The sequence below is a fragment of the Oncorhynchus mykiss genome, chromosome 9 (genome assembly GCF_013265735.2).
Source record: "Oncorhynchus mykiss isolate Arlee chromosome 9, USDA_OmykA_1.1, whole genome shotgun sequence".
In the NCBI taxonomy this organism is placed as follows: Eukaryota; Metazoa; Chordata; class Actinopteri; order Salmoniformes; family Salmonidae; genus Oncorhynchus; species Oncorhynchus mykiss.
This window is the reverse complement of record NC_048573.1, coordinates 63,661,096-63,684,557: the sequence shown is the minus strand read 5'-3', so window position 1 is coordinate 63,684,557 and position 23,462 is coordinate 63,661,096. Positions and strand designations below refer to the sequence as shown.

At 43.2% G+C, this 23,462-nt stretch overlaps 1 protein-coding gene across 2 annotated transcripts in view; it reads right to left on the bottom strand.

Moving 5' to 3' along the window:
- LOC110532622 (F-actin-monooxygenase mical1) overlaps positions 1-23,462 on the bottom strand; it is a 46,569-nt gene that overhangs the window by 10,775 nt on the left and 12,332 nt on the right. For both annotated transcript variants that reach the window (XM_021616681.2, XM_021616682.2), the window contains exons 3-21: positions 21,795-22,105; positions 21,300-21,507; positions 20,952-21,059; positions 20,661-20,756; positions 20,383-20,538; positions 19,853-19,953; positions 17,548-17,805; positions 12,242-12,357; positions 11,819-11,945; positions 11,035-11,122; positions 9,319-9,466; positions 8,848-9,044; positions 6,376-6,476; positions 5,731-5,784; positions 5,159-5,393; positions 3,081-3,151; positions 2,189-2,846; positions 450-662; positions 101-219 (exon numbers count right to left, since the gene is read on the bottom strand). In XM_021616681.2, coding sequence (XP_021472356.2) covers positions 101-219; positions 450-662; positions 2,189-2,846; positions 3,081-3,151; positions 5,159-5,393; positions 5,731-5,784; positions 6,376-6,476; positions 8,848-9,044; positions 9,319-9,466; positions 11,035-11,122; positions 11,819-11,945; positions 12,242-12,357; positions 17,548-17,805; positions 19,853-19,953; positions 20,383-20,538; positions 20,661-20,756; positions 20,952-21,059; positions 21,300-21,507; positions 21,795-22,052 — 3,312 coding nt within the window. In that variant the 5' untranslated portion in view covers positions 22,053-22,105. The remainder of the gene's footprint in view (positions 1-100; positions 220-449; positions 663-2,188; positions 2,847-3,080; positions 3,152-5,158; positions 5,394-5,730; positions 5,785-6,375; positions 6,477-8,847; positions 9,045-9,318; positions 9,467-11,034; positions 11,123-11,818; positions 11,946-12,241; positions 12,358-17,547; positions 17,806-19,852; positions 19,954-20,382; positions 20,539-20,660; positions 20,757-20,951; positions 21,060-21,299; positions 21,508-21,794; positions 22,106-23,462) is intronic.

Here is a 23,462-nt window from a genome sequence, read left to right as displayed (position 1 = left end):
GGAATGAATAGGCATCTCCAAACTTTTGACTGGTACTGTATACATCATGAAATTCCATAGATGGAATTAAAACGCCAGCTAAAAAAGTCCCAGTCCTTACCTTGTCATCATATAAATCCATGCCATCTACTCCAAACATATCCAACTCATCATAATCATCATCATCCTCCTCATCATCAGCACCACCATCTTCGGATACACTGTGGTGATAGTGTACTTCTGTGAAGATAGAGAAATGAAACAATTCATTCAGGACAGATATGAAGAACATGGGAATCAACAACTGCTGGTTGCTCTTTCGGGGTCCAGGTCAGGTATCTGGAAAGCACTTTTGTGACAACTGTTGCTGTACAAAGCCTATACAAATACACGCTATTGATTAAATAGATAGATAAATACTGTGGCAAAGCTGAGACAGTCCAACCACACCACTTTACAGGGAGCTTTACCTGGGTGGCTGTTGAGGACGCTGAAGCGGTAGTCCCTCCTCGGCCGAGGGGAGGAGAGGTTCCAGGGGGAGAATTTGGAGCGGACCCTGCCGTGTTGACCCTGGCCCTCCTCAGGCTCCTCTTTCCTTCTGAAGCAGCGGCGGTTCCTGAGCTCCCGGATGTGTCCCGCCGGCCTCGAGCCCCCAATCCAGTAGCCCTCCTCCTCCTGGCAATCTGCAAATCAAACTCGATTTAACCCTCAAGCTACCAACTGTGGTAATTTTGAACATAACTTATCATCATACCTCAAAAGGAGTTACAGTGCATTCGGAAAGTATTCAGACCCCTTCACTTTTTCCACATTACAGCCTTAATTTAATATTGATTAATATTGAAATTGAGCTCAGGTGCATCCTGTTTACATTGATCCTCATTGAGATGTTTCTACAATTTGGAGTCCACCTGTGGTAAATTAAATTGATTGGACATGATTTGGAAAGGCACACAGCTGTCTATATAAGGTCCCACAGTTGTCAGTGCATGTCAGAGCAAAAACTAAGCCATGAGGTTGAACGAATTGTCCATAGAGCTCAGAGACAGGATTATGTCGAGGCACGAATCTGGGGAAGGGTACAAAAACATTTCTGCAGCATTGAAGGTCCCCAAGAACAAAGTGGCCTCCATAATTCTTAAATGATAGAAGTTTGGAACCACCAAGAATCTTCCTAGAGCTGGCCGCCCGGTCAAACCAATAACCTGATGGCCACTGACAGAGCTCCAGAATTCCTCTGTGGAGATGGGAGAAACTTTTCTGCAGCACTCCACCAATCAGGTCTTTAGAGTGGCCAGACGGAAGCCACTCCTCAGTAAAAGGGAAATGACAGCCTGCTTGGAGTTTGCCAAAAGGCACTTTAAGGATTCTCAGACCATGAGAAACAAGATTCTCTGTTCTGATGAAACCAAGATTGAACACTTTGGCCTGAATACCAAGCGACATGTCTGGAGGAAACCAGGCACTGCTCATGACCTGGCCAATACCATACCTACGGTGAAGCATGGAGGTAGCAGCATCATGCTGTGGGGATGTTTTTTAGCAGCAGGGACTGAGCAATCTACAGAGATCCTTGATGAAAACATGCTCCAGAGCGCTCAGGACCTCAGACTGAGGCGAATGTTCCCCTTCCAATAAGACAACGACCCCAAGCACATACCCAAGACAACGCAGGAGCGGCTTAGGGACAAGTTTCTGAATGTCCTTGACTGGCCCAGCCAGAGCCCGGACTTTAACCCGATTTAACCTGAACATCTCTGGAGAGACCGGAAAATAGCTGTGCAGTCAACCTGAGCTAGTCCAACCCAACAGAGCTTGAGATGATCTGCAGAGAAGAACTCCCCAAATACAGGCGTGTGCCAAGCTTGTAGTGTCTTACCCGTGAAAACGCGAGGCTGTAATCGCTGCCAAAGGTGCTTCAACAAAGTACTGAATAAAAGGGTCTGAATATTTGCAAAAATGTTTAAAAATTATTTTTTTTGCTTCGTAACTACAGTGCATTGTGTTGAGATTGATTAGAAAAAAACAACAATTTAATACATTTTCGTATAAGGTTGTAACGTAACAAAATGCGGAAAAAGTGGAGGGGTCTGAACACTTTTCGAATGCACTGTATATTCCATCCTCCCCATTTAAAATCCTAACACTTACAGTTAAAACACAGTAGAAGAGATCAAAACAAACAAAAGCAATAATAAAAGAGGAATACCTGGAGGTTTGGGTGGGCTGAGACCCCCTGCTGTGACTGTTGAAGAGGAGCAGGAGGAAGAACCAGGTGTCTCTGAGTCAGAGTCCAGGCTGAAGCTCAGATTGACTAATTGGTTCTTCTCCTTGTCGTTGAGCTGCAGCTTCCGCAGGGACTGCTTCGCCCTGGAGTCAGGGGTTGGGGTAGCCTTGGGGGCCCCTTTCTCTCCTGCTGCTTCGAGGGACCCCTTCTCCCCTACATGGGCCGGTGACATGTCCCTTTTTGGGGTGGGGAGGACGGTGCGTGGTTTGGGTACAGGAGGGGAGGCCTGAGGGCTGGGGATTTCCGAACAAGATAGACAAGGTTTTGGGACAGGGGTCGGGGGGTATGAGGAGGGATCCTCAACCCTCTCCTTCCCCTCCTTTTCTTCCTCCACCTCACTGGCCTTAAACCCTTTCTTCAGGTAAACGTCTATGGGTGGATTTGGTGGGACATGGGGCTCCTCTACAGGATTAGATTGTTTGCTGCTGGGGTGTTCCTCACCCTGAGGAGCCATTGGTTTAGGAAGACCCAAGTCTAGAGAGAACTCTTCATCATCATCTTCAGAGGGACAAGGTGAGGGCTCTTCACTGGAGATCCCATTCACACCTCTCTCCTTCTCATTGTGATCTTCTATTGTATCCTGGAAGGGAAAAACATTAAATGAATGGAAGAAGCACTGTACCATTGGCATTGTATTATGGGATTAAACATTCCTCTATAAATGAATGGTTAAAGCACAATGTCCTGTGAAATTAACTAGTCATTTGAGTCAAAAGCAATGTACTACATAGACAAGTAAGCCACAAGCTGGCAACATGGTATGCAACAGAATGGTTTAATTTCCCATCTGCTCAAACTCAGAACAGAGACCCACCTGAAAGGATGGGCATTGTTCCCCGTTCTCCATCTCTAGTTGTTCAGAGTGCAGCTCACAGTAGAACTTCCCTGCGGGCACATGAGAAGGAAAACAACAGCTTTCAGAGAGTCTGGATCTGGCACGTTAGAGAGAGACGCTACTTAATAACCCTGTCTCCTGTTCCCCTTTTCACATGAACCATAAAACATGTAAACGGGTGTCTTTCATTCATTTTTCATATGGTGCATAAATAAATTAAACTGTGCTGTATTTATCATCCAGAAATGTAAGTTTTAACTTCCTACAGGTACGACAGCTTTGGGAATAGACATAGCTATATTCTGTTTCTGTATTGACAAAAGAGGGAGTCATTTGCAGCCTTTTTGCAAACAGACAAAATGTAACATAACATTTCACACAAAATATTTTCCATGCCTGAGTAAATAATGACCATGGAAGTCCCACTTGTACAGTAACATGACGCGCTACTGTACAGTAACATGACGCTCTACTGTACAGTAACATGACGCTCTACTGTACAGTAACATGACGCGCTACTGTACAGTAACATGACGCGCTACTGTACAGTAACATGACGCTCTACTGTACAGTAACATGACGCGCTAATGTACAGTAACATGACGCGCTAATGTACAGTAACATGACGCGCTACTGTACAGTAACATGACGCTCTACTGTACAGTAACATGACGCGCTACTGTACAGTAACATGACGCGCTACTGTACAGTAACATGACGCTCTACTGTACAGTAACATGACGCTCTACTGTACAGTAACATGACGCGCTACTGTACAGTAACATGACGCGCTACTGTACAGTAACATGACGCGCTACTGTACAGTAACATGACGCTCTACTGTACAGTAACATGACGCGCTACTGTACAGTAACATGACGCTCTACTGTACAGTAACATGACGCGCTACTGTACAGTAACATGACGCGCTACTGTACAGTAACATGACGCGCTACTGTACAGTAACATGACGCGCTACTGTACAGTAACATGACGCGCTACTGTACAGTAACATGACGCGCTACTGTACAGTAACATGACGCGCTACTGTACAGTAACATGACGCTCTACTGTACAGTAACATGACGCGCTACTGTACAGTAACATGACGCGCTACTGTACAGTAACATGACGCGCTACTGTACAGTAACATGACGCGCTACTGTACAGTAACATGACGCGCTACTGTACAGTAACATGACGCGCTACTGTACAGTAACATGACGCTCTACTGTACAGTAACATGACGCTCTACTGTACAGTAACATGACGCTCTACTGTACAGTAACATGACGCGCTACTGTACAGTAACATGACGCGCTACTGTACAGTAACATGACGCGCTACTGTACAGTAACATGACGCTCTACTGTACAGTAACATGACGCGCTACTGTACAGTAACATGACGCTCTACTGTACAGTAACATGACGCTCTACTGTACAGTAACATGACGCTCTACTGTACAGTAACATGACGCTCTACTGTACAGTAACATGACGCTCTACTGTACAGTAACATGACGCGCTACTGTACAGTAACATGACGCGCTACTGTACAGTAACATGACGCACTACTGTACAGTAACAGGACGCTCTACTGTACAGTAACATGACGTTCTACTGTACAGTAACATGCTGTTATACTGTACAGTAACATGCTGGTCTACTGTACAGTAACATGATGTTCTATTGTTCTACTGTACAGTAACATTGTTCTAGTGAACAGTAACATGATATATTGTACAGTAACATGTTCTACTGTTCTAGTGTACAGTAACATGCTGTTCTACTGTTCTAGTGTACAGTAACATGATGTTCTAGTGTACAGTAACATGATGTTCTACTGTACAGTAACATGATGTTCTACTGTACAGTAACATGATGTTGTTCTATTATAGAATCTCGTAAAAAATCCTGCTTCTAAAAGATTCAAAAGGCTCATTTGGACCCTATAAATAACATTTGTTACTAAAATTGCAGATTACCCACTAGCCTATTGCCCTGAAAAAGAGTACCCGAGTATAGGCTGTGGTACAAGCGGTGCTCACTACTCACCAGTGTGCTGGTTGAAGGTATACCCGCCCAGTCTAAGGGTGGTGCCGCACTGATGGCAGGTGAAGCAGCTACGGTGGAATAACTTTCCCTCAGTACTGATCCTCTCCAGAACATAGACCCGCTGGCAACAGAAGTAACACTCCTCGTTGCTACTGATGCCTGGCGCCAGGCTCGGTTCAGGGTCAGGGTTCACAGGGTCAGGGTTCACCTTAGGGGCTGAGAGAGGAGCTAAAGGCTGGGGGGAAAGAAATTGAGAACGGTAATATTTTTACAGTAGTTCAACAACATAGCACAAAAACATGTGTTATGGTTCAACATTAGGGAGTAGTATTTCTTTGAAGGCCAAAGAAATACAAAATTACAAATCTGATGGACTCAACAACTCTTCACTCTGTGTACATGTCTCTGGGTTCTGTATCCCAGTAGTAATCAAATAGAGGAACAAAGCACAGAAACAATTTATAGTATAGCAGTTGGAGTAGTCCTGAAGTCTGCAGATACATCCATCAATAAAGAGAAAGGTTAGCTCTGTACTGTATGTGAGCCTCTGATAATAAGGATACACTACTCACATCCTTTTCCTCTCCCATCGTCCCGTTTCTGTCTTTCTTGCTTGCTAGTCTCTCCTGTTGTAAAAGAGAAAACAGTCATGTGACCACGTTTATGGTTTAAATTACATTAACTGAATAACCTCAAAATGACCAATTCTTTAGATATTATCTTGCATGTTTGAAAAGTATCTTTGCCATTACAGTTGATTTTGGAAAAGGCCAAAATAAATTGTAAACCTCATGCAGCATGGTCTTATTTATAATACAGAACTAAAACAATCAAATGATCATTAAAAATACTGTAACTAGTGAAAATTGAATGTACAATGAAAGTATAATCACAAGAAACAAACTAAAATGACAGGGCATATGAATTTGAGGTTCTCATATAGAAAACTCTGATATTAAGTAAATAATCTAGCTACAGTAGTCTCAGCGACAACATGCAGCTGCTTGTTTTAGCTCACCTCGCGGCTCAGCAGGGAGTTGCATGAAAAAGAATGACGTCCATACGAACTTGAGGTTGGCCTACTCCTCTTTTCACCCAAAACACAACTGGTTTTGCACAAATGTTCTTATCCAGTCTATCCCTGATATTAAATAAACACTAAACAGCCAACTACAGTGGTCTCAGTGACACCATGCAGCGGCTTGCCTGAACCTTACCTTGCGTCGCTGCAGAGAGTTGTGCTTGAGGTTGTTGAGGAAGACCACAGCAGCCCGAAAAGACAGGGTCTTGGATGGCTTCAGGGGAAGGCTCTGAGGTTCTGCAGCAGAGAGAAATACACACAAGCTTTAGTGTCCTCCTGCTCTGTTCTAGCGGAACAAACATGCTCATCTGTGTGTCAGCCAGCCAGCCAATCCCCTTACATAGTGATTCTCTACCTCCAGCATCACAGAGCCAAGACAAAGCCAAGCGGAGCAACTGCTCTCCAAGCCTGCTTCCAAATGCTGGATCCCCACTGAAAATCTCTCTCCTACACACTCTGCTAGTATTTACCAGAAATACCTCCGGCAGCAAAAACAGCGTGGGAAAATCCGTACTCCTCACAGGAATAGTAGCTAGATCTCTTTTAGGTGAGGCTGAGGCTGAGGCTAGTCCCACCCGAGCCTGATAAGCCATTTCCTCAGAGGCTGATGCTGTTTGCTTTGGCTGCTGCCTGGCTTACCCACCGAGCGCAGGAGAGCGGCACAACCCTGGCAGCCAATCAGGGCTGGTTATGAGCTCAGCCCCAGCTACTCTAACCAGAGGCACGCTGGGTAATGCTCTTAAAGTGACAATGACAGCCCTCTCCCTTTTATCAACATCATACACATTTCAGAGGGAAAAACACCTGAGCCCTTATACAAACGGGGTTACATAAACTGTGTACTGTCTGAACAACTGACTTGGGACCAGATTCAATTCCTTTCACTAATAATACGCTATTGATACAATTAATCTTGGTCCAGCGTTTTAAGAAATGCCAACTAGAAATATGCCAGTAAACATCTTCATGTAATGAATACAACTATGCTCAATGACAAGATAACAATGTCACAGTAACAGAAAATGATATAAAAATACATAATGTAGTCTCGTGAAAACAGACCAACACCACATTCTTGTTCCTGGAGTCAAGGCTACAAGTGATCAAGCAAACAATCACAGTGATTATTACGTAAGGTGTACGATAAACATTGACCGAATGCAGGTATTCCCAAACTGGGGATTTGTCGGGGGTACGCCAAATTACGTCGGGGGTACGCAATATAAAAATGTGATTCAAATGTTTTATTTTTTATTTAAAAAAAAACAACGGGGCTAAACATTTGGGTGAGTTCTCTTTCTCTCGGCTGAGTAGCCTCATTTCACTGCCAAAAATGTAATTAAACCATCTAGTGTTCAGCAAAATAACAACACAATGTCAAATACAAGTAGCCTAGTCAAATAATGAACATCCAATCACATTAACCGTTACTCTCTCGTGGAAATTCCACTAACGGTCAGTATGTAGCTAAACGTAGCTGCTGCTCATGTTGGTATCTGTACTGATGGCGCAAAAGCCATGACAGAGAGACATAGTGGAGTGGTAACGCGCGTGCAAGCAGTTGCTCCCGACGCCATTTGGGTACACTGCAGCATCCACCGGGAGGCTCTTGTTGCCAAGGGAATGCCTAACAGCTTGAAAAACGTTTTGGACACTACAGTGAAAATGGTTAACTTTGTTAAAGCAAGGCCCCTGAACTCTCGTGTATTTTCTGCATTATGCAATTTTCTGAAAGGGATATCAAGGGGCAAAGTATTGACACTTTTTTTTAAAAATTGAGAGACAAGCTTAAACTTTATTGACCATAATTTCCACTCGCCTGACAGCTTGCATGATGACGAGTTTCTCACACGACTGGCCTATCTGGGTGATGTTTTTTCTCACCTGAATGATCTGAATCCAGGATTACATGGACTCTCCACAACTATATTCAATGTGCAGGACAAACTTGAGGCTATGATTAAGAAGTTGGAGCTCTTTTCTGTCTGCATTAACAAGGACAACACACAGGTCTTTCCATCATTCTATGATTTTTTTTGTGTGCAAATGAACTCAAGCTTACGGACAATGTCAAATGTGAACCTGGGTGCGCAATTACGCAGGTTCTTTCCCGAAACAGACGACACAAACAACTGGATTCGTTATCCCTTTCATGCCCTGCCTCCAGTCCACTTATCAATATCTGAACAAGAGAGACTCAGAGGCACAGACTGTGTGTGGAAATGATTTAAGACTGAGACTCTCTCCAATACAACCCAATATTGCAGAGTTATGTGCATCCTTTCAATCACACCCTTCTCATTAACCTGTGGTGAGTTATTCACAATTTTCAATGAACAAATACGGTTTAATATGTAAGATGGTTAAATAAAGGGCAAAATGATTGATTATTATTATTTGTGCCCTGGTCCTATAAGAGCTCTTTGTCACTTCCCACGAGCCGGGTTGTGACAAACTCACACTCATTCTTATGTTTAATAAATGTATCATATAGTGTGTGTGTGGCAGGTTTACAATGATGGCAAAAAACAACATTTGAGAGTGCGCTGACCCTGGTGCTAGAGGGGGTACGCAGCTAAAGTTTGGGAACCACTGCCCTAATGCATACCTTTAGTAGGTGTCCTTTCATTGAACGCATCGTGGATCTGTGTGAGGTAGTGCACCATGGAGAGCTTGTCTATCTGTCCCATGAAAGACATCTCCCTGGCTGACATTATGGGAAGGATGCCCAGCTCTCTCTCCAGCAAGTTGAAGGCCAGCTGGTTATTGTAGACTGCATTAGACTCCTCCAGAGAGGACATGTCACTGTGGAGGAAGAGGTTAGGGATAGCTACTATGTTGACCAAGGGCATGTTCAGGAGGGCATACAATAGCAAACCTATTTGTAACCGAACACATAAGTTTGTTTTCTTATTGGACAGTTAGTACCATGAATAACTTGAACAGGAAAAGTCCTTCAGACCAATTAAATTTGACTAGGCTTATGGGTAAGTTTTTCCTTCTGTAATACTACTTGTGCATTTGCTACATAGGTGGTGGATACGTTGACTTGCCCCCCTTGTAAAGCCCAGAGACTCACATGACACGGGGTCTGAAGGTGTTGATGAGGGCACACAGGGCCAGGCCAGACCTCCAGGACTGGTTCAGATCTTTCACGTTCACCCTGTCGTACCCTGCAGTGTGCTGCTGGCACCACTTCAAAAGCACCTCAAACGCTCCAACCGAATCTGGGCCATGAACACACATAGGAACACTGCATTAGGACGATGGAACATAGTGACATTGCATCAAGGCAGGCATTGAAATAATTATGTGATTCATACACAGACAGTTTACATTCCAAGTTGAGCATCTAAGGATGCAACAGAAAGGTCTCAGCCATTTCTATTTCATTCGGAGTTTTAACACCCCTTGAATTATCAAAAAAATACATACAAAAATGATTTGGCCGCTATGCCAGGGGTGGGTAATTCCAGTCCTCGAGGGCCTGATTGGTGTCACAGTTTAGCCCAAGCCCCACCTAACATGCCTGACTCAAATAAATCACATAATCATGATCTTCAGTTGAGAATGCAATTTGATTAATCAGCTGTGTTTGCTAGGGATGGATTACCTGAATGGGTACTCAAATAATACTCGGACCAACTGGCAAGTGTCTTCCCTGACATTTTCTACCTCTCCCTGACGGACTCTGTAATACCTACATGTTTCAAGCAGACCACCATAGTCCCTGTGCCCAAGGAAGCAAAGGGTACCTGCCTAAATGATTCCTGCCCCGTACCACTCACATCGGTAGCCATGAAGTGCTTTGAAAGGCTGATGATGGCTCACATCAACACCATCATCCCGGAAACTCTAGACCCACTCCAATTCGCATACCGCCCCAACAGATGCACAGATGACACAATCTCAATCCACACTGCCCTTTCCCAAAGGAACACCTATGTGAGAATGTTGTTCATTGACTACAGCTCAGCGTTCAACACCATAGTGCCCACAAAGGTTATCACTAAGCTAAGTACCACGGGACTAAACACCTCCCTCTGCAACCGTATCCTGGACTTCCTGACGGGCCACATCTGCCACACTGATCCTCAATACTGGGGCCCCTCAGGGGTGCGTGCTTAGTCCCCTCCCTGTTCACCCATGACTGCGTGGCCAAACACGACTCCAACTCCATCATTAAGTTTGCTGACGACACAACAGTGGTAGGCCTGATCACCGCCAACGAGAGACCTGGCAATGTGGTGCCATGACAACAACCTCTCCCTCAACGTGAGGAAGACAAAGGAGCTGATCATTGACTATAGGAAAAGGCAGGCCGAACAGGCCCCCATTAACATCGATGGGGCTGTAGTGGAGCAGGTCAAGAGTTTCAAGTTCTTTGGTGTTCACATCACCAACAAACTATCATGGTCCAAACACACCAAGACAGTTGACAAGAGGACACGGCAACACCTTTTCCCCCTCAGGAGACTGAAAAGATTTGGCATGGGTCCCCAGATCCTCAAAAAGTTATACAGCTGCACCATCGAGAGCATCCTGACAGGTTGCAGTACCCTGTCAGGATGCAGTACTAAGGGCAGTTTGTCCTGAAATGTCTGACCTATATCTATTTGAGAGATATAACTAAGATCAGGAAACATCATTTAAAAAATATATAAAATATGTATTTAATGGGTTGTAGTCTCTGCGTGCCCATGATCTCAGCACAGCACAGCCGTGCCAAAACCAAAATGAATCACACCCCTGCCCTTCATGCATTATTGCTTTAGTAATGTGAAGCCAGACTAACCTTGTCGCAGGTGAGACCAATTTTCTTTCGGCTTCTTGTTGGGTCGCCCAGGATTAAGGTGTTCTTCCACATCATAGAGACGTTTCACCTTCGTAATGCATGCAAAGAGAGGGAATACCAAGAAACAATAGAGTTGAGATCAACTTCACACTGAAGCCAGAACATAGTAGCCTGGTAACATATACGTTTGTGCCGTCTTGCCAACTTCTATGGTCATTGTCAAGCAACAAGCATAGGAGTTGGCTGTACAGCACAAACAGATCTGGGACTAGGCTAAGAACACAGCAGGCTTCATAAAGGCAGAAGCTGGGGTTTGGTTTGATGCAGCGTAATTGATCTGGTAACTTCTGAAAACTCTCTAAAGTATTTTAGAACAATACTCCTCTAGTGCCATTCAGCTCACCACAAAATACAAACACACAGCAGTTTCCTGACAATGCATGAATACTATAGGAAATATCCACCAAAATGGGGGAGCAGCATTAATCTATTTCAAAACGTGTTTACAATGTTACACAGCACAATATACAGTATATTTATTTTACTAGCGTTGATACAGTGGGGTAGTCATACCCTTTCGTACTATCGTACCAACCCAAACCTTACTGAGCTGACCTGGTTACGCATCCCCTACAGTTGCTGGAACCGTGCTGAAAAAAGGAAATGTCCAAGCCAGCACTGTGCAGTTCTGGTCAGCCCAATAATGTGAATCGGGCATGAGTGTAGCTTTGTGTCGGCACTGACTATAGAAATAGAAGGAATAGATTATATTTATGTTTTTGACCTGGAAGGCCTTGACGGAGTTGAGGTTGACGTGCTGGTAGCGTGTAGCCGGGTCTATGCTGAAGGCGCTATATTTCTTACTGGTGTTCTCTGGTGTGGTCTGAGACAGGAGCTGGTAGATACTCTCTCTATTCAGTCAGAGGGAAAGACATTTTAAGAGATAGTGAGTTTCTATGGAACTGAAGAAGCGCCAACTAAGGAACAGAAGATTCCGATGGGTTTGTACAGTAAGATCTTTTACAAGCAGCTGCTTGTGAATTAATGGATGTTCAAAGATATACAGTTACAAGGCTAGAGTGGCATTACTAGTTGAAGAATTCTCTGAAAGGCCCAGCCAGGGTAGTCCTTTCTATACAGTGAAGAGGGATGGTCACATGCTTTTAAAAGGTGGTGTTATTGATCATACAGGAAAACTATTCTTTACCGCTCAGCAAGTACTTCCATGTGGGGTCTTCCCTTGCCCCAGCTCCTAACCATCCATGCTGTGTCGAAGGCAGCCAGGAACCCACGGGCAATACCTGTTCCCAGAGGCCAAAACGGCTGTGGACACACACAGACACACACACACACACTTTAGAATTATTAATTGACATGATAACTTGTCAGATTTAAAAGGAAGGAAATAAAGGTATGACACTCTGGGCTGATTTAATACCCACAAGCTGCTGCATTAAGCTGATTTAGTGACCCGTTTCTTAACAGAGCTCTGTGTCTATATACTGTATACACACATACAGTATTCACACCCCTTGACCTTTTACACTTTGTTACGTTACAGTTTTATTCTAAAATGGATTAAATAAATACAAATCCTCATCAATCTACACACAATGCCCCATAATGATGAACCAAAAAACAGGTTTTTAGAAATGTTTGCAAATTTATAAAAAATTAAAAAAACAAAAATACATTATTTACATAAGACCCTTTGTTATAAGACACGAAAGTGAGCTCAGGTGCATTCTGTTTCCATTTATCATCCCTTGAGATGTTTCTACAACTTGATTGGAGTCCACCTTTGGTAAATTCAATTGATTGGACATGACTTGGAAAGGTACACACCTGTCTATATAAGGTACCTTAGATGACAGTGCAAAAACCAACCATGAGGTGGAAGGAATTGTCCGCAAATCTCCGAGACAGGATTATGTCGAGGCACAGATCTGGGGAAGGATACCAAAATATTTTGTGTGGCCTCCATCATTCTTAAATGGAAGAAGTTTGGGACCACCAAAACACTTCCAAGAGCTGGCCGCCGGGCCAAACAGAGCAATCGGGGGAGAAGGGACTTGGTCAGGGAGGTGACCAAGAACCTAAAAGGTCACTGACAGAGTTCTAGAGTTGGCCTGTGGAGATGGGAGGACCTTCCAGAATGACAAACATCTCTGCAGCACTCCACCAATCAGGCCTTTATAGTAGTTTCCAGACAGAAGCCACTCCTCAGTAAAAGTCACATGACAGCCCGCTTGGATTTTGCCAAGAGGCACTTAAAGGACTGACAATGAGAAACAAGATTCTCTGGTCTGATGAAACCAAGATTTGGCCTGAATGCCAAGTGTCACGTCTGGAGGAAACCTGGCACCATTCCACGGTGAAGCATAGTGGTGGCAGTATCATTCTGTGGGAATGTTTTTCCATCGGAAGATCTTGGGAGACTAGTCAGGATCGAAGGAAAGATGAACGGAGCAAAGTACAGAGAGATCCTTGAGCGCTCAGGACCTCAGACTGGGGCAATGGTAAACCTTCCAACAGGACAACAACCCCAAGCACACAGCCAAGACAATGCAGGAGTGGCTTCGGGACAAGTCTTTAAAATGCCCTTGAGTGGCCCAGCCAGAGCCCGGACTTGAACATCTCTGGAGAGAACTGAAAATAGCTGTGCAGCGACGCACCCCATCTAACCTGATTGAGAGGATCTGCAGAGAAGAATGGGAGAAACTCCCCAAATACAGATGTGCCAAACTTGTAGCGTCATACCCAAGAAGACTCGAGGCTGTAATCGCTGCCAAAGGTGCTTCAACAAAGTATTGTGATTTCAGTTTTTTTATTTCTAAATAAGCTAACATTTCTAAAAAAAAAACATTTTTGCTTTGTCATTAGATTGATGAGGGGAAAAAAATACATTTAATCCATTTTAGAATAAGTCTGTAATGTAACAAAATGTGGAAAAAGTCAAGGGTCTGAAAACTTTCCGAATGCACGGTGTACACTAAGTGTACAAAACATTAGGAACACCTTCCTAATATTGACTTGCACCCCCTTTTGCCCTCAGAACAGCCTCAATTCGTCGGAGCATGGACTCTACAAGGTGTCAAAAGCGTACCACAGCAATACTGGCCCATGTTGACTCCAATGTCTCCCACAGTTGTGTCAAGTTGGCTGGATGTCATTTGGGTGGTACATTATTCTTGATGCACACAAGAAATGGTTGGGCATGAAAAACCCAGGAGTGTTGCAGTTCTTGACACACTCAAACCGATGTACAGCGGCACCTACTCCGTTCAAAGACAGTTCAATATTGTCAAACATTAACAATCCATGTCTCAAGGCTTCTTTAACCTGTCTCCTACCCTTCATCTACACTGATTGAAGTGAATTTAATAAGTGGCATCAATAAGGGTTCATAGCTTTCACCTGGTAAGTCTATGTTTTGAAAAGAGCCGGTGTTCTTAATGTTTTGTACACTCAGTGTACAGTCGGAAGTTAACATACACTTAGGTTGGAATCATTGAAACTCATTTTTCAACCACTCCACAAATTTCTTGTTAACAAACTATAGTTTTGGCAAGTCGGGTAGGACATCTACTTTGTGCATAACAATTTTTCCAACAATTGTTTATAGACAGATTATTTAATTTACAATTCACTGTATCACAATTCCAGTGGGTCAGAAGTTTACATACACTACGTTGACTGTGCCTTTAACTTCTTATGGCTGGGGGCAGTATTGAGTAGCTTGGATGAATAAGTTGCCCAAAGTAAACGGCCTGCTTCTCAGTCTCAGTTGCTAATATATGCATATTATTATTTGTATTGGATAGAAAACACTCTAAAGTTTCTAAAACTGTTTGAATGATGTATGTGAGTATAACAGAACTCATATGGCAGGCAAAATCCTGAGGAGAAATCAAAACAGGAAGTGAGAAATCTGAGCTTGGTAAATATTCACCAAGGTTCCCATTGAAATCCCCTTGAGATATGAATGATGTTGCACTTCCTAGGGCTTCCACTAGATGTCAACCGTCTATAGACATTTGAATGAGACTTCTACTGTGTTGTGGGACTGAATGAGAGCAAATTCTAATCAGGTGACTGGCAGTCAGCCATTTTTTGATCACACGCATTCCTCATGGTATCCACTTGCATTCCATTGCTCATCAAGACACAAAGGAATACTCCGGTTGGAACTTTATTGAAGCTATATGTTAAAAACATCCTAATGATTGATTCTGTACTTAGTTTGAAATGTTTCTTCGACCTGTAATATAGCTTTTTGAAGTTTTTGTCCGACCTAACGCTGACCAGAATGAGCGTTTGGATATGTATACCAAACGCGCTAACAAAAGGAGGCATTTGGACATCAATAACGGACATTATCGAACAAAAAAATTAATAAATTGTGGACCTGGGATTCCTGGAGTGCTTTCTGATGAAGATCATCGAAGGTAAGGGAATATTTATCATGTAATTTCTTGTTTATGTTGACGCCAACATGGTGGCTATTGTGACTATTTTTCTGAGCGCTGTCTCAGATTATTGCATGGTTTGCTTATTCCGTAAAGTAAAAAAAGGAGAGGTATATCAATAACTCCATGTGTATAACTTGTATTATCATCTACATTTATGATGAGTATTTCTGTTGAACGATGTGGCTATGCAAAATCACTCTGTTTTTGGAACTAGTGAATGTAACGCGCCAATGTAAACTCATATTTTGATAAATATGAACTTTATCAAACAAAACATACATGTATTGTGTAACATGAAGTCCTATGAGTGTCATCTGATGAAGATCAAAGATGAGTGATTAATTTTATCTTTGTGCTTTTTGTGACTGCTATCTTTGGCTGGAAAAATGGCTGTGCTTATTGGTGGTGACCTAACAATTGTTTGTGGTGCTTTTGCTGTAAAGCATATTTGAAATCGGACACTATGGTGGGATTAACAACAAGATAACCTTTAAAATGGTATAAAATACATGCATGTTCAAGGAATTTTAATTATGAGATTTTTTGATGTTTTGAATTTGGTGCCCTGCACTTTCACTAGCTGTTGTCATATCTATCCCGTTAACGGGATTTCAGCCCTAAGAAGTTTTAAACAGCTTTGAAATTTCCCAAAAATTATGTCATGGCTTTAGAAGCTTCTGATAGGCTAATTGACATAATTTGTCAAATTAAGGTGTACCTGTGGATGTATTTTAAGGCCTACCTTCAAGCTCAGTGTCTCTTTGCTTGACATCATGGTAAAATCAAAAGAAATCAGCCAAGACCTCAGAAAAAGAAAGTCTGGATCATCCTTGGGTGCAATTTCTAAACACCTGAAGGTACCACGTTCATCTGTACAAACAATAGTACAATAGTACGCAAGTATAAACACCATGGGACCACGCAGCCGTCATACCGCTCAGGAAGGAGACGCATTCTGTCTCCTCGAGATGAACGTACCTTGGTGCGAAAAGTGCAAATCTATCCCAGAACAGCAAAGGACCTTGTGAAGATGCTGGAGGAAACAGGTACAAAAGTATCTATATCCACAGTAAAACAAGTCCTATATCAGCATAACCCGAAAGATCGCTCAGCTAGGAAGAAGCCACTGCTCCAAAACCGCCATAAAAAAGCCAGACTACGGTTTGCAACTGCACATGGGGACAAAGATCATATTTTTTGGAGAAATGTCCTCTGGTCTGATGAAACAAAAATAGAACTGTTTGGCCATAATGACCATTGTTATGTTTGGAGGAAAAATGGGAAGGCTTGCAAGCTGAAGAACACCATCCCAACTGTGAAACACGGGGGTGGCAGCATCATGTTATGGGGGTGCATTGCTGCAGGAGGGACTGGTGCACTTCACAAAATAGATGGCATCACGAGGTAGAAAAATGATGTGGATATATTGAAGCAACATCTCAAGACATCAGTCAGGAAGTTAAAGCTTGGTCGCAAATGGGTCTTCCAAATGGACAATGACCCCAATCATACTTTCAAAGTTGTGGCAAAATGGCTTAAGGACAACAAAGTCAAGGTTGGGATTGAGGTCACAAAGCCCTGACTTCAATCCCATATAAAATTTGTGGGCAGAACTGAAAAAGCATGTGCGAGCAAGGAGGAATGGGCCAAAATTCACCCAACTTATTGTGGGAAGCTTGTGGAAGGCTACCCGAAATGTTTGACCCAAGTTAAACAATTGAAAGGCAATGCTACCAAATACTAATTGAGTGCATGTAAACTTCTGACCCACTGGAAAGCTTAAATAAATCATTCTCTGTACTATTATTCTGACATTTCCCATTCTTAAAATAAAAGTGGTGATCCTAACTGACCTAAGACAGGACATTTTTACTAGGATTAAATGTCAAGAATTGTGAAAAACTGGGTTTAAATATATTTGGCTAAGGTGCATGTAAACTTCGACTCCAACTGTAAGCACACACACACACACACACACGTGCCGGAGCATGTGTACGCATAAGTGAATCAAGTCCTCCAACACACTGACATGACCTCTCACCTCTACCAGGCAGTCTCCCACCAGGCCCATGAGTAGTTTCTTGCCCTTTCTCTCCCTGACCAGAGAGGCGTTCTCAGCTCGGTGCATGCAAGTGAAGTCGAACATGGCCACATCAGGCTGGCCCGCGTGGTTCTGGGCAAACTGCATGTCGGGCAGGCAGTGGCCCGTGGAGAACTGGGCAGCATCGTAGGCGTAACGCAACAAGGCCTCCTGGTCCACATTTACCTGGGCCAGAAGCTTATCGGCATCACTAAAGTCCTGGAGGCAGAGGGAACATATTGGAGGTGGTCACTGTAGAGATGTATAACTGTTTTATATCTATGGTGGTCACAGAGGGAACATATTGGAGGTGGTCACCGTAGAGATGTATAACTGTTTTATATCTATGGTGGTCACAGAGGGAACATATTGGAGGTGGTCACCGTAGAGATGTATAACTGTTTTATATCTATGGTGGTCACAGAGGGAACATATTGGAGGTGGTCACCGTAGAGATGTATAACTGTTTTATATCTATGGTGGTCACAGAGGGAGCATATTGGAGGTGGTCACCGTAGAGATGTATAACTGTTTTATATCTATGGTGGTCACAGAGGGAACATATTGGAGGTGGTCACCGTAGAGATGTATAACTGTTTTATATCTATGGTGGTCACAGAGGGAACATATTGGAGGTGGTCACCGTAGAGATGTATAACTGTTTTATATCTATGGTGGTCACAGAGGGAGCATATTGGAGGTGGTCACCGTAGAGATGTATAACTGTTTTATATCTATGGTGGTCACAGAGGGAACATATTGGAGGTGGTCACCGTAGAGATGTATAACTGTTTTATATCTATGGTGGTCACAGAGGGAGCATATTGGAGGTGGTCACCGTAGAGATGTATAACTGTTTTATATCTATGGTGGTCACAGAGGGAACATATTGGAGGTGGTCACCGTAGAGATGTATAACTGTTTTATATCTATGGTGGTCACAGAGGGAACAACATCAGTGGTGGAAAAAGTACCCAATTGTCATACTTGAGTAAAAGTAAAAGATACCTTAATAGAAAATGACTCAAGTAAAAGTCACACAGTAAAATACTACTTGAGTAAAAGTCTAAAAGTATTTGGTTTTAAATATACGTAAGTATCAAAAGTAAAAGTAGGAATCATTTCTAATTGCTTATATTAAGCAAACCAGTAGGCACAATGTTTGCGTTTTCTTTACATTTACTGATAGCCAGGGGGACACTCCAACACTCAGACATTGCTTCCAAACAACGCATGTGTGTTACGGAGTACGCCAGATCAAAGGCAGTAGGGATGACCAGGGATGTCCTCTTGATAAGTGTGTGAATTGGACCATGTTCTCTCCTACTAAGCATTCAAAATGTAACAAGTACTTTTGGGTGTCAGGGAAAATGTATGGAGTAAAAAGTACATACTTTTCTATAGGAATGTAGTGAAGTAGAAGTACACAGTGAATCCATTGGAAAAAATAGATTACTGGTATGTCAATATGATTTTTAAACAAAATGGAACAGTGACAAGAAATACAAAAAAAACAACCCCCATAATCATGCAAATACTGTATATAGAATGATTACTCTACTGGTATGTCAATATGCATATCATGAATTAGAATATTGAGCAGAACAAGAGGACACAGAGGAAATATTTTTTTGGGGGGGAAAGTCAGTGTGAGCTCAATCATTGAAGACAAAACAAAATGATCTAGCGTAGTCCTTCCAGAGTTGTAGTGTGAGAAGAGGGAGTGAGCGGGTACACTGTAGCATGGCTCAGTGCTAACCCTGTGCTGCACAGACATCAATTCCATTACAAGTGTTTATTAGCATCTAATCCCTTACAGCAGGAAAGGTACCCAGCCTATCTGGGGAGGACTATATTGTGATGCAAAGGTCAGAGGAGCCAGAGATGGATAATAGACTAGAGAAATAGATGGGTTGGTGGTTTAGTAATAAAACCGACACGTGCGCAACTATGGGACAAAACAGACGGAGCTGGCTTAGATTGTTGACAACATGTAAACTATATTTAGTCTAAAATACATTTGCACAATGAGTATTTGTTGTCTCTCAAATACAGTGTTACAGTTGTTGGTTAGCTAACTAGCGAATTCTAGCCATATTAGCATAGATGTGACATCAGTCAAAACAAGACACGGCATCAATAACAAGATACGAGCTAACTAGGATTCCCCACATGGCAGCTTCTTGTCATTGTTGCTAGCTATCTGTCCTCTAGAGGCCTAGTATGGAGCTGCTGCTGTTGGTACTAATGGATGCGTTTTCCTCACCTGTTTAATGACCCCCATCTTTAACAGGCTCTTCTTCTTGGCAGTCATGACAAAGTAGTGGGTGTCATCTTTATAGTAGACTATGTTCTCCAGATCAATACCTGGAGGGAGAGAGAGAGACACACACACACACACAGAGAGAAAGACAGAGAGAGAGAGAAAAATAAAGAAAAAGAGAGAGACAGACACACACACACAGATCAGACACACACAGAGCGAGAGCAACCGAGAGAGAATGATTGAGAGAAGGGGGATAAAGAGGGACTGAATGAGTGAAATAAACTAGTTACAAGACAATGACAGGACAAGTGAAACAGCAATGGAGCACAGGAAATTAAACAGGAAATTGACAAAAAGAGGAAGAGGGACAGCAATTAAAAGACAGCACTGTCACTCCTTATCTGTCACCATGCCCACCCAGCCCCTATGGTATTCTTTATTCCGATCCCCAGTCACTGACACCATATCAACCACCAGTAGAAGTGTTGGCACTCATAGCCCCAAACCCGGGGCGTAGAATAGAATCCTACCCGTCTCTGTGAGCAGGTCCTGGAAGAACTTCTGGTTGTAGATACGTGCCACACCGCTGATCTCTGCCACCTGGGTCTCGGCTGCAGTGTGACGGTTGAGGAAGTTACACGTGATGCCAATGGCCAGCTTCCCTCGCAGCTCCTTCCTCTTGAAGCCTGGGGAGTGGGGACAAAGACAGAAGCACATGCAGCCTGAAATCAGGTTCATATAGTTGAGTGTTTCTGTTGAATACATCCATTGTATCGGAGCTACAGTAGTGTGTGTCCTCTCTCCTCACCATACGGGACAAAGCTTCCTCCTCCTGCAGATATGAAGACATCAAACTGGAACTTCCCAGCAGGGTGATTGTCAGGAAACAGCTTTGCCATCCAGCCTGATGGAGACATACAACGACAGAGGGAGAGAGACAGGAAGAGCAAAGAGTTAAGGTATATTTCCACTCAACGTGGACACTCCGGACAAATATTTAAAATGGCCCTACAAGCTTTTACTACCACAGAAATATTTTGTATTGTATTCGTTTAATACACGGGGGAACGGGGGGGGGGGGGGGGCTCCTGAGGGCTACCTGTGGCTCCTGAGGGCTCCACAAATCCTTTGAATTCCACCCCTGTTTGAACTTCCACCCCTAGGAGAAGACACACTTTCAGCAGTATCAGCTGGAGCTGACGGATGCCTGAAAGATACAGACGCGTACAAGTATGTATGATATTGTCCCACAGGGAATTAAAACAATCCTCTTCAATTCAATGTACGATAATACATACTCAGACACTATGTCCAAGAACCTTAATAGCATCATAGCAAACTGATAAGAGACTGGTTTGATTTAGTCATACGTAATAAATGAAGAAATATGATTGGCATTATGACACCAAGACATCAGGTTGATCTAGTATGGTACTGGTGGACATACTGATGTGATCCAGAGCCCCCGTGCAGAATTTGCCGTAGAACTTCTTGGCAGCCAGCCCACGCAGGTCATAGATGGTGTAGGGCCACAGGTGCAGCACGTTATTCCGGGAGAAAGAGTCTCTCTTCTCTAGTACCACCACATGAGCCCCCAGCAGAGCCAGCTCTATGGCTGTCCTGAGCCCGCACGGCCCTGCACCCAGCACCAGGCACTGAGGAGAGGGAAGCGAGAGAGAGAGATGGGGAGAGACAGAAGATAAATAAAAAAGGAGGAAGAAATGAGGAAGGAGAGACTAAGCTCTGCAGGGATGAATGCACCTTGATAGTATTAAAAGGACAGACTGTACTCTGCCAAAGTAGATCCACAACACTGATGTAGAAACCTTAACCACTACATAGCCACTGTCCTTGTACAAACATATTTTACTTCAAAGAACTTCTTGAGTATCTCTCTTCTTCTCTTAAATAAGAATAAATAAATAAATAAATAAATACACGCCTTGTTTTTGGCACAGACTTCGCCTTGCTGGTAGTCTTGGTGTTGGGCCCGCTTGTCCAGCTTGACCCAGAGGGACTTGGCCTTCCAGTAGTTGAGCCTCTCCTTGAGCTTGGTGTAGAAGCTCTGGTAGTCCCTGGGGTCCACCTGTAGGTGGTGGCAAAGCTCTGAGAAAATACGCTGCACCTCCTTACAGGTCTGGGCTTGGACGAACTGCTCAAACAAGTCATGGGACGGGTTGGTAGAGTTCTGGTTGGCCATGGTAGTGGATGGTGTGGCGCACCGGTGCCTTGGCTCAGAATCTCTGGAGTTTACTGTGGAGAAAGCAAATACCAACACCATGAGCAAACTGCAATATACTGTATATTGTAGTCATCTTTCATTTTCTGTGAATACAAATATATTATAAAAATGATATTTGTTATAGTAATAAAGTTGTCCTCCGAAGAAAAAAATAACTGAGCTCAGTTATAGCACTTAATATACTGAAAGATTAGTCCTGCAATATTGCTGTTGAGGTTATATATGGAGGTGGTCCTGAGGTCTAAATAACAGACACAACGACTGGTGACAATTCCCTCTGTCTGAAAATATAACACTGAAATTAGATGTTTTCAAAGTCACCTGAGTCCACGTCATCACTAACTACCCCAACCATGTGTTCTGTGTATACAGTACATTTGTGGTCTTTATGACACCACCCTAAGGTTGTGAATGATACCACGATGGGTGTTTGAACTTAGTGACAATATATTTCACACAACTAAGAGATTGAACCTCACAAGTAGAACTCAACGTCAACAAAACAAAGGAGATGATTGTGGACTTCAGGAAAGAGCAGAGGGAGAACCCTCCTATTCACATCGAAGGGACAGCGTCTCTTCAACCTCAGGAGGCTGAAGAAATTTGGCTTCTCACCCAAAACCCTGAAAATTTAACCGCTAGTCTTTCCAGAGGTTGGTGCGGTCTGCCCCGGGCGCAAACTACCTGCCCTCCGTGACACCTACAGCCAAAAAGGACATCAACCACCTGAGCCACTGCCAGTTCACACCGCTACCATCCAGAAGGCGAGGTCAGTACAGGTGCATCAAAACTGGGACCGAGAGACTGAAAAACTGCTTATATCTCAAGGGCATCAGATTGCTAAACAGCAATCACTAACTCAGAGAGGCTGCTGCCTACATTGAGACCCAGTCACTGGCCATTTCAATAAATGGATCACTAGTCACTTTATATATGCACTCTAAATAATGCCACTTTAATAATGTCTACATATCTTAAATTACATGTACAGTGCCTTGCGAAAGTATTCGGCCCCCTTGAACTTCGCGACCTTTTGCCACATTTCAGGCTTCAAACATAAAGATATAAAACTGTATTTTTTTGTGAAGAATCAACAACAAGTGGGACACAATCATGAAGTGGAACGACATTTATTGGATATTTCAAACTTTTTTAACAAATCAAAAACTGAAAAATTGGGGGTGCAAAATTATTCAGCCCCTTTACTTTCAGTGCAGCAAACTCTCTCCAGAAGTTCAGTGAGGATCTCTGAATGATCCAATGTTGACCTAAATGACTAATGATGATAAATACAATCCACCTGTGTGTAATCAAGTCTCCGTATAAATGCACCTGCACTGTGATAGTCTCAGAGGTCCGTTAAAAGCG